This window comes from Alosa alosa, chromosome 20 (assembly GCF_017589495.1).
Source record: "Alosa alosa isolate M-15738 ecotype Scorff River chromosome 20, AALO_Geno_1.1, whole genome shotgun sequence".
Classification (NCBI taxonomy): domain Eukaryota; kingdom Metazoa; phylum Chordata; class Actinopteri; order Clupeiformes; family Clupeidae; genus Alosa; species Alosa alosa.
Window position 1 is genome coordinate 23,280,921 of NC_063208.1, and position 10,394 is coordinate 23,291,314.

The following is a 10,394-nucleotide window of genomic DNA, read 5'->3' on the forward strand; positions in this document are numbered from 1 at the left end:
ATGTCCAGAAATGTTGTTCCAACACCACATGCAATTGGCTAATTTAAGACAAAGGTGAGGGAACTGAAAGGTAACAGCAGCAGCAGATATAGCCCTTAGCTGGCAATACCTGAGTCTGTAGTCACATTTCATCATTCACCAATAGTGATCATGTCTCACTGGGATGTATTTCTCTATGCCCATTTAGTTTAACAAGTTGGGTCATCATACAGAATCACATTGAATTTGTTGGGATGGGACAGATGGGAACATTTTGGGAAAACTGAAATTAAGTTTGTGTGTTACGTCAGAGGCTTTGATCAACTGTGCACTATATAATGTACAAATGCACATGCTATTTAGGGTTACAAAAAACAATAATTAAAGAGGTGACGCTGTGCCAGGAAAGACAAAAACAGGCATTTGCACAACCTTGTGTGTTCAACAAACCTCCCAGGATAAAGGGATACTTTGATTTTGGAAAAAAAATGCAGTATGCAAAATTAAACTAAAATGCAAAGTCAATGCAGCATATATCAGGCTTATGAGGTACTTCATGTGTATATACTTTTTTTTTCTTTAGAAAAGTTATCCAAGTCATATTATTCCTTAAAGTTCCTATTGTAGCAGAAAATACCTCGTTCTTTTCATTTTTCATCTTTCTCTCACTCTGCCCAACTAGATGTGGGCGATTTCTTTTAAAAACTGCTTAGAAAGTGCAAAAGATAAATACTGATCATTCTATGCAGCATGTTCTTACAAGGTTGCATGATGAGTAACATAGAAATTCTTTTACGTTGAAGAGGGGGGTGATCGAAAAGGCACACATAGGAATGAGGGGAGAGAAAAAAAAAAAATTCAGATGTTTCTACCTCACACCTAACAGATTCTACACACCCTTATCTGTACCATTCTGCTGAGCAATTCTTTCAAACGCCTAAAACCAACCCGTGCATTAGTTAAAAAGAATATATTTGTTATTAGATTTGTCACTTAGAATTATTCCCTTTATAAAATGCAATTAGTCTATCAATATGTTTCTTGAAACAGAGAACTGTCATAGCTTATGCATGTTCTGCATTTTCTCTAACTCTGGGAGAAAACAGCAGATTTGATTTTGACAACAGCTTCACTGATTTTATTGCCATACAGTTACAAAATGAAGTCAAGTAGAGGATAACAACCTAAATCCTTGCTATATTCGGCCACTATTTTCAGCTTGCCACAATGGTATTGCTGATCCGATACTGCACATTATTCAGATACCAGGTTGCCTTGCCCAAAAGCAAAATCCAAAGTTGGAGATAAGAGCCAATACAACTTCATCCATGACCATTCCTCCACAATTAGCAGACAACCCACAATATGGCACATCCCTGTCAAATAGCACAAATATACAACTTTTCAAATATACACCATTTTATTCTGAAAACTATGACCGCAAACCTCCACAGACTTTAAGCCAATCCTTGACTTGACTTCAGTCATACATATTATCTTAATCACACTATACGCTTAAAAAGGTTCTTAGAACCATTTCAGGTTCTTCAGGTCTTCTTTGCTAAAAGGTCTTGGTAAAACCTGCTCATGAAGTCAAGCTTAAAAAGTTTTGAAAGTTCCAGGACTCTTTGAAACCTGAAGGTTTCGTTTAGAAGCCCTGCTGACATTGACATTGTTCATTGCTAAAAATGTTAAAAGAGGGTTTTTCCCAAAGACCCTAGCAGGGTAGAACTTAAGGTTCTTTCTCTCTACTGCTTAGTGTGTAGATCAGCACAATCAAATGGCACCTATACTCCTAGCATCCTACACCCTCAGAACAGCTGCTGACCCATGAAAGGACATAGCAGACCAGGTCATCATACAGTTGGCAAATAGGTCATCCAGTCTTGGTTGAGGCTCACTGCAATAAATAAGGGTGTTCACAGGCAGTTTTTAGAAATGACATATAGTTTTATATCATAAGAGAACATATGGATGAAACGATGCTGTTGCCAAATACAACATTTTTGGTCCCCTGAATTTCTTTTTGGGTGATAAAGTCCCTCAAATTAGTCCTCAACAAAAAAAAAATAATTATAATAATATTTTCTATACAAACAGTATTGGCATGTGTTGTTTGGTCACTGTTACTGTTCTTTGTCATTATACAAATCAGGGGTGCATGCTAGCACCTGACACTGTTCTGAGGTAGTGTTCCAAGTTGGTATAAAAAGCCAGATAAATCCGGAGTTCTTGAAGACAAGAAAAAAATAGTTTGATTCATTTCAGATTTAGGTGCCCACTCATGCTTCCTAATTACAGTAATATGGCATTGATTTTGAGGATTGGAGCACTAAGTGTATCCATTGAATAAACGTCATTAATAATATGGCATTTCTGTTAACTATGAATGTCTAGTAACAGAATCTGGAATAGTATCCTCAGTATCCACACCAAAGGTAATGCTGGTTTTACCAAAGAACCGGTCAGGGAAAAAGAGCATGTTTTGAACTATGAAAAAAGGTGCTGTATATCAATAAAGACCTGTCAGTCTAAGAATAGAAAAGCTTAATATGGAATAAAATAAAACTATGTGGGTGATAAACAAAAGAAAATAGGGTCACTAAACTATATGGTATGTGCCATCATGTAGTGAGGCGCAAGTCCCAAGGCCCTTACATGCCTTAAAATGGTGATGGATTTATTGAGACCAAAATAAAAAAAGTCGATCAATTAATATAAATAATTAAGGTTTTGCTCATGCCATTTTTGAGGAAATATCTTGATTGTTCTCTCTATACAGAAGAACTGCCTGAAGCATTGGAGAAAAATGGTAAAAAAAAAAAAAAAAAAAAAAAAAAAAGTCTGAATGTGGATGTTCTTGAAATTTGTTTGATGAGCCCGACTGAATTTAAGAACTAAATGCAATTTCTAAACATTTTCTTTCTATTGGAGCTTACATCTAGGTAAAGATAGACAGAACAGAACATAGGTCTAGAGTACACTGGTTTTACAATGCTGGCATTTAAAATACATTCACCATGTTATGCTGAATAGATCCTCTGGAAGGATCCATTAATAAGAGTAATATAAAGGGAGGGATCTTTTGTATATTTTACTCATTACAGCCACTGATAAAAAAGGCAATAGTAAAATTATTGGTGCCAAACTTGAGACAAAAATAAAATAAAGCTGAATGTGCAAGCCTCACTAGAAACACATGCAACACCCTGCAGTCTAAAACCAAAAGGGAAAAGCATTCACACAAGCCAAGATCCTCTGACTGGAGCAATCAATAATAGTTTTCTGCCTGCTCTCTGAACATGTATAAACTAAATCAAAAGTAAGCTTTATTTGCAGAATACAGAGTAAAATGCCACAGCTCTGGAAAATAACCTGTTGGTAGTGTTTAAGCAGGTAAGTTATTTGGCCAAAAATAAGGTAGGAGAGTTTTATGATGTAATGTTGTTAAAACCTTCAGTGTAAAATCTGATACAGTCCTGAGAACACTGTATGTGCTTACAAGTAATCATGAAATCTTCAGTCATAAATACAGGGCAAAACTATATAGTGCTGAATCATTTATTCTGACGAAACCAACAAAAGAAAGTCTACAGCAAAGAGAAATAGCTTGAGCCTTAACATGTATACAAAAATAAGATTTGAATTGCGATTGAACAATCTACATTTTTTGTTGCCAACACAGCACAATTTATCCACAGTGGCAATCTGTTTTAGTAAAGCACCACAAAATTCAATCTGACAAGAGACCTCCAGCTTGCACTCAAAACACAATACTATCTTTGACACAGATATGTTGCCCTAAATATTTTGATTATATGGCAAAAAACTAGAGGAAGGTTTGGATGTCATCCAATGAAATCAAAAAGCAATGATTTAAAAATGAAAAAGAACCTTACATGATTCCATTTTGACTATCTCCATCAATATCTCCATTAGTACACTTTTTGCATAGGCTGTAACAATGTAGAACTTGGCATAAGTAGTTCATGGTTCTCTCTTGTACCAATGTTTGTCTGTGTCTGGCTAATGTAACCCCAAGACCTTTAAAGAAAAGTCACCAAGATGACAGCACAGCTACCCGCATTACGTTCGCCCCAATTCTGAGGTATACACTTCTAAACACCACTGACAACTCCAAACTTCTATAGTGCAAAACAATGTTTTTTTTATACTTTAAGGAATTGCATATGTTGAGAACAACTGGAAATCTAAGGTGCTGGTATCAGAAGGTAGAACTTGCAACATTAAAAAGACAAAATCATTGGAAATCCTTTTTCAAGATGGGTTTGAGAGTCAAGAAAAGTTATAATATATATATATATATATATATATATATATATATATATATATATATATATATATATATATATATATATATATATATATATATATATATATAAATATAATATATATATATTATAATATAACTGACTAAAAAAATCTTAGTACAGAAACAAAAATGTAAATCTGAAAAATGAACTACACAGAATGTGTGTACTTGAACAAAGAGCAAAAAAAAGGGTCAAGTGGATGTGAAGCTGGTTGTCCTAACATTTCTGACTTAATACTGAATTATGGAGCAGTCAATTCAAGTCGCTGGCATATGAGCTTATAGAAATGAATGTGTGATGCATGAACAATGCACTTGCAAGAAAAGCATGAAAGACGATTTGGTACACGGCACATTTAAAATATATCTATATATAATAATCCCCCAAGATAGGTTGAAAAAATACAATGCCCTCTAAGCAAGAGATGGGTCTCAATCACCTTAAATCTGCATTGACTGCAGAATGTGGCAAGCTCCTAGCAAATCCAAAGCAGTCGATTTGGCACCAGTAAGCTTAATGACATGATTAGTAATAGTGGGAAATTAATCTTATGGAAAAACCTATGGAATCCAGTCACCTCAGCCATTTAAAGCCTGCTGATAACAGACATCAGTTACAATCAACAAGAGGGTTTCTGGACCATACAGAACAGGGGGTTGTAATCTTGCACTCAAAGGACTAAGGTAGGGTGATGTTTTCCTTTTAATCCAATCAAAGCCACTAATCCATCATCTAAGCAAGGAAACCAGCAGAGACTAGACCAGTTGGTGTTTGGTTAGATGGAAAACATCACCACATCAGCCCTTTACAAATGACAATACTCAGCCCTGATATAAGTAAAGCAGTGATGTAGGATCAGTGAGCATGACACCACCTTTGGATATGACAAGAAAGAAACAAAATTTAAAACAAGAACTTCGGAGAATTACCACGTTGTGACAATTGTTCAGTTTGTCTCGTGCAATTGTGAGGAAATGGCCTCTGCTGTAATGTTACCATCCTATAAGTAACAGGTAACAAGAGGTAAACACAAGGCCACTTCAACACAATTGCACCCAAGGGATAGCAGTTTGGCTACGTTCTACCTGCGACACAAACAGTTAAACGGATGGAACATGCACCCTGTCCATTGTTTTACGAAGTGCACCCAAATGAATATGTTGCGATACCAGCGCCAAATAATTACGAGGAAAAAAAAAAACAGCTCTCAAGTACTTGATTAACATAAATGCCCCATATACATAGTCAGTTGGTATTTGAGTCAGTTATGAAAATGGACAAAAATAACAAAAAAAATCTAAAAAAAAAAAATCAATGTGACCGATTAGAAAAGCACAGGTTGAAAATAATTATAATCCTAGTTAATAAATCAAGAACCTCTTGGACCTGTCCATTTTGAGGTTTAAGGTGTCGTTACATTGAGGGATGAAGTACAAGTTTTCCCCTCTGTATACTGAGGGGCTCTAGCACCTACAATTACAACATCCATTTGTGCTTCATATACTGTGGACATTGATAATGGCAAATGTTGTTTGGTGGGGGGGGTATTTATACGGTACAAATAATAACCAATTGTCTGGGTCATCAGAATATACATCTATAAATATATATTTGGAAATGGACATAAAAAGCAAATACTGCTACAAGAGGTTAAGGGGATTTTGTGCTAAGCCCACTACAAAAAAAAAGAAAAAAACTCACCCTTATCTCCCCATCTACTATGCAAAGTGATCTAAAATGTATACAGACAAACTTGTCACAGCTAAAATCTCTTTAAGAATGCATAGTTATAAAAATCTGTCCTAAACTAAACGGAGTCTTTCCAGGCAAATAAATTTTAAGAGGGTAAATACAAGCACAGTTACCAGGGCCTTTTCTGCAATTTTTTTAGACCTTAATGAATGCTTTTCAATAAAAGCTTGTAATAAAAATGCGGACTAGTCTTTTTACTTTGCTCTACAAAATAATAATATAAAAAGACTAAAATTTCAGACCCTAGCCGTGAACGGCACTTTTCTTATTGGGGGGAATAAATATCTTTTTTTTACCCCTTCTTAACGCGAGATGCTAAAACACAGATGCTAAAACACTGGAACAGAGAAAGTGGCATTATGTTAAGGGTCTTGGCATCCAATCTAAGCACAGTGAGACCATAAATTGTATTACTGGGATTCAAACCCAAGCACAGTTTCTTTGCAAACACACACGCAAGTGGTACCTAAAGCACCTTCTATTTGTTAGATTCCATTTCAGTTTTCCGTTTTGTCAACTGGCATGCAGTGTCTGTTATCACCATTGTCCTGCAGATGTAGTGGGCTAAAGGCATACATGTCCAGTCAACCCCAACCAGAAACTTAACAAGAGACAGTCATGAAACTGGAGATGCACTCCTCTCTGACAAGTCCAGCATGATCTGACTGGACTACATAAGATTCTATGCCAACAGCAGAGCATCCCAATGGGACTACATGCTCACCATATACAAATTATTCTAAAACACTGGCCAACTTACTGCAGGAACTTGGTGTATTTAAAACAATTTAAATGCAACAAAACAAAAACACAAGCTCAACAGGTCAAACACCCAACTTATCTAAATGCCGCACTACGGGATTGAAAGATAAAATCCTGGTCAAATGTGCTCATATATGTATATTGGAAAAAATATATGATAAAAGAAAAAACGTGACAATTCATCAATAAAAGGGCATAATCATCTTTGTGATTATCTTGGCTCAGAGCACCATTGGTATAAGAACTGGGATCCAGTCCCACATAAGCAGTTCGAAGCCTCCCACAAGGGAGGACCACTTACTGATTGTACAAACAAATCCAAAGTGGGTGGGGGGTGGGGTGGGGAGGGCATAAAACAAATGGCGGTCAGATCCTTTTCGTACATAATTTAACCACCATCATTTCTGATTCGTCCTCCCCAAGCTCTGTAAAGAGCCAATATCTTGTTTTTCGATGTTACAGTTTTCTTTGCCTTTCAATTCATAGCTTAGCAGTCCACCATTTCATCAGATGAAATTGTAGCATTCAGTCTGGCAAAAAGCCTGTTTTTGGTCACCTTACATGAAGGGCGAATACAGTAGGTCTAAACAGGCCGTCAAATGACACTAACTGATGAAGTTCTGTTACACACACACACGCTGATTAAGTACTTATGGCATGCGCCATATGCCGCTTTTCAGGGGCACAATGCTGGTTAAAATCTTGTTCTACATGGGAAGCAGTGAGGACTTAACTGACTTCCCAACAGCATAGCTACATAATTCATGCTCTTTCAAGTTCATGCCCCTTAGGTCTGTGAGTGCACTGCACACATAGGACTGAGTCGCCAACGGTTACAATCAGGTCAATGTAAACCCACCCCCCCCCACCCCAGTCCACTCAAGATAATAAACGCCATAGTCAGTGTAAAAGGGATTCTGGATAGGATTGCTCTCCTATGTAAACAAGTTAGCCCCTACATGTACAAATATAAAACATTTACAATAAACATATATATATATAAAAAAAACACACACACACACACACACACACACACACAATTTAGCGATGACCCCTTTTTTACATGGCCCTCCATCACATCCATTAGATGTTTGGATGGGGTGGGGGTGGCTGAATTTGTTTGGATTTTGGAATACATGTTGTAGCCTTTTGGGAGCGCAACAGGGTAAAGTAGTTTTGTTTTGTTTGTTTGTTTATCCATGTGGGATGTCAGACCTGGCGCTGTGTAACCTGTTCTGATGAAGTCCATAGAGCACAGAGTGGCCAGGGGAGAGGCAAATCTGGCCTTTGCTAGATCCATATTTCATTCCTTCCAGGTGTGATGCTGCCCTAAGTGTTGCTGGGACAGAGGAAAGAAAGAAAAGAAAGAAAGAAAGAAAGAAAGAAAGAAAGAAAGAAAGATAGAAATAGATCGATAGACACACACACACACACACAGACATAATTTAATTTAGAAAACAGTTGAGAAAGAGAACAAAAATGAGTGAGTATGTGTGGGTGTGAGAGAGAGTCAGAGAGAGACAGAAAGAAAAGGGGTGGGGAGACACAGAAAAATTGAGTCACTGGAATGTCATTAGCCTGTCTTACAACATTAACATTCATTTTCCAGATACACGTCTAGCCCTTGTGCCACGGAGATTTCCATGGACATGTTGCCATGAAGCAGGCAAAGCAAAAGCAAACACATCGCAATCTTGAACAACACGAACCGGATGTTATACATACACAATCAATTCCTGACAGAAAAATAATGCAGCACAATAACCCTTTTTTCTACCATTCCAAAAGGCACACACACTAATATATACAGGCAAACACACACACACACACACACACACACTCTATGGAGTAGATCAGAGAAGCATGCTCCATCCAGCTTACCCATGGCTGATCCGCCGGCTTTGGCTGGTGCTCAGGCAAAGTACATGGTGCGCAGGGTGTCCTGGTGGATCTGTACCGCCTTGGCCAGGGCCTGCTGGTCCCGTCCATTACTCTGGCCTGATGTATGGCTGCCCTCCGCACTGCCAACAGACACACAGAACAATTAAGCAGAGGTTCACACTGCCATCTAGTGTTCAGTCTGGATCACTAGCCTTTAATCCACAAAGGTGGCTAGGCACTTGGTGAAATGTAGCTTCAAATAATCCCCCAAATAAACTTATTGCAGCACTAACATCTCGTCATCTTGTTGCAGTGTACCTTGATTGTTTCCTTTTTTTAAGTCGTTTTGAATGAATGTGTCAGCTAAATGACCACATGTAAAAGTAAAATCTTTGTGATGCGATCTGAGAAAACCCTTCACACCCTACACTCTTTTTAAACCCTCTCTGGTGAAATTTCACCAATTTAAGATTCTGATCCCATCCTAGCAACATTCTGGACACTGTCTCCTTGCAAAATCCAGGATACTATCCTCCCAAAACCTTGGATGTTGCTAGGATGGTATCAGAATCATAAGTTGGTAAAATTGCACTATGTGAAGGATTTAGAACTTGGGAACGCTTGTTATAAATCATCTCCCCAATACACGTCTTGTTAATAAAGACCACCTCCGTGTGAAAATTGTCTCTCTGCCCTCTTAACTCACCTGTCATGCTCCTTGTCCACTAGATGGTAGCGGGCGCGGAACGCCACCAAGTGAGCGTAGTAGGCTGGCGCGGGGATGGAGACGGAGCGGGTGCAGCGTACGTAGGTGTGGCACAGCTGGTAGGTGAGCACCTGCAGCTCGTCCGACGTAAAGTGGTTGTCGTCCCACAGCACGTGGTAGTGCGAGGGCCTACTGGTACCCTAGAGACAGGGGAGGCCAAGATTAATTACAACATCAAGGTGTCTGTTTAAAACACGTGTATGTATGTACACAATGCATGTACAATAGCCTGATGTGGCAGAAAGAGACTGAGGTGGCACAAATGGACGCATTGCAGCAGCTACCTGGATGCCTGCATGGCTACAGAGGTAGAAGTCAAACTCTGATGGGTGAGTGATTTTGGTGTCCACTGTGGTGCCTGCAGGTATGTTGCCACTCTTTCCCACCTGGAAATAAAAGTAAACCCATTTAAATAATAATAAAAAAAATAGGGCTCTCAAAAGAAAGAAAAATAAAATTTGCCAATTTATCGCACTAGCACAGATGACCCACCCTCTCATTCCTGTCCATGCAGAAGAGCCTGGTGTGATGTCTCTTCTGCACCACCACAAAGGTGATGCCTGGCTGGTAGTCCTTCTCCAGCTTGATGCATGCCTCGCGGATAGCTAGCAACTCATGTTGGAGGACCTGTGCACAACAAGCACCATACATCTTTCAGAAGATTGACAATCAACACGAGGCTGAACAAGAACAATTCTATAGAACTGTGTTCAGCAAATGGCATTACACCTCATGATCGAATTAACAAAAGAAAGTGAAGTGAAGAACAAGGGGTTGGGTCACCTGTGGGCTCACCTGGTTGAACTGGCCCTCGGAAATGCCATCGCGGTAGTAGATGATGCGGGTGGGCTTAAAGCGGGTGGACTTGTAGAACTGGATGAGCAGCTCTCGCACCATGGTGGCAAGGTCCTGAATGATGT

General features: G+C 38.7%; 1 protein-coding gene across 1 annotated transcript in view; it reads right to left on the reverse strand.

Moving 5' to 3' along the window:
- Positions 1-5,853: 5,853 nt before the first annotated feature.
- Positions 5,854-10,394, reverse strand: part of ago2 (argonaute RISC catalytic component 2) — a gene marked incomplete in the record, with an annotated part of 12,977 nt that continues 8,436 nt past the window's right edge. The window contains 6 exon segments of the mRNA XM_048229926.1: positions 5,854-8,166; positions 8,709-8,848; positions 9,415-9,614; positions 9,759-9,860; positions 9,967-10,101; positions 10,270-10,394. Of these exon segments, the coding sequence (XP_048085883.1) occupies positions 8,740-8,848; positions 9,415-9,614; positions 9,759-9,860; positions 9,967-10,101; positions 10,270-10,394 (671 nt within the window).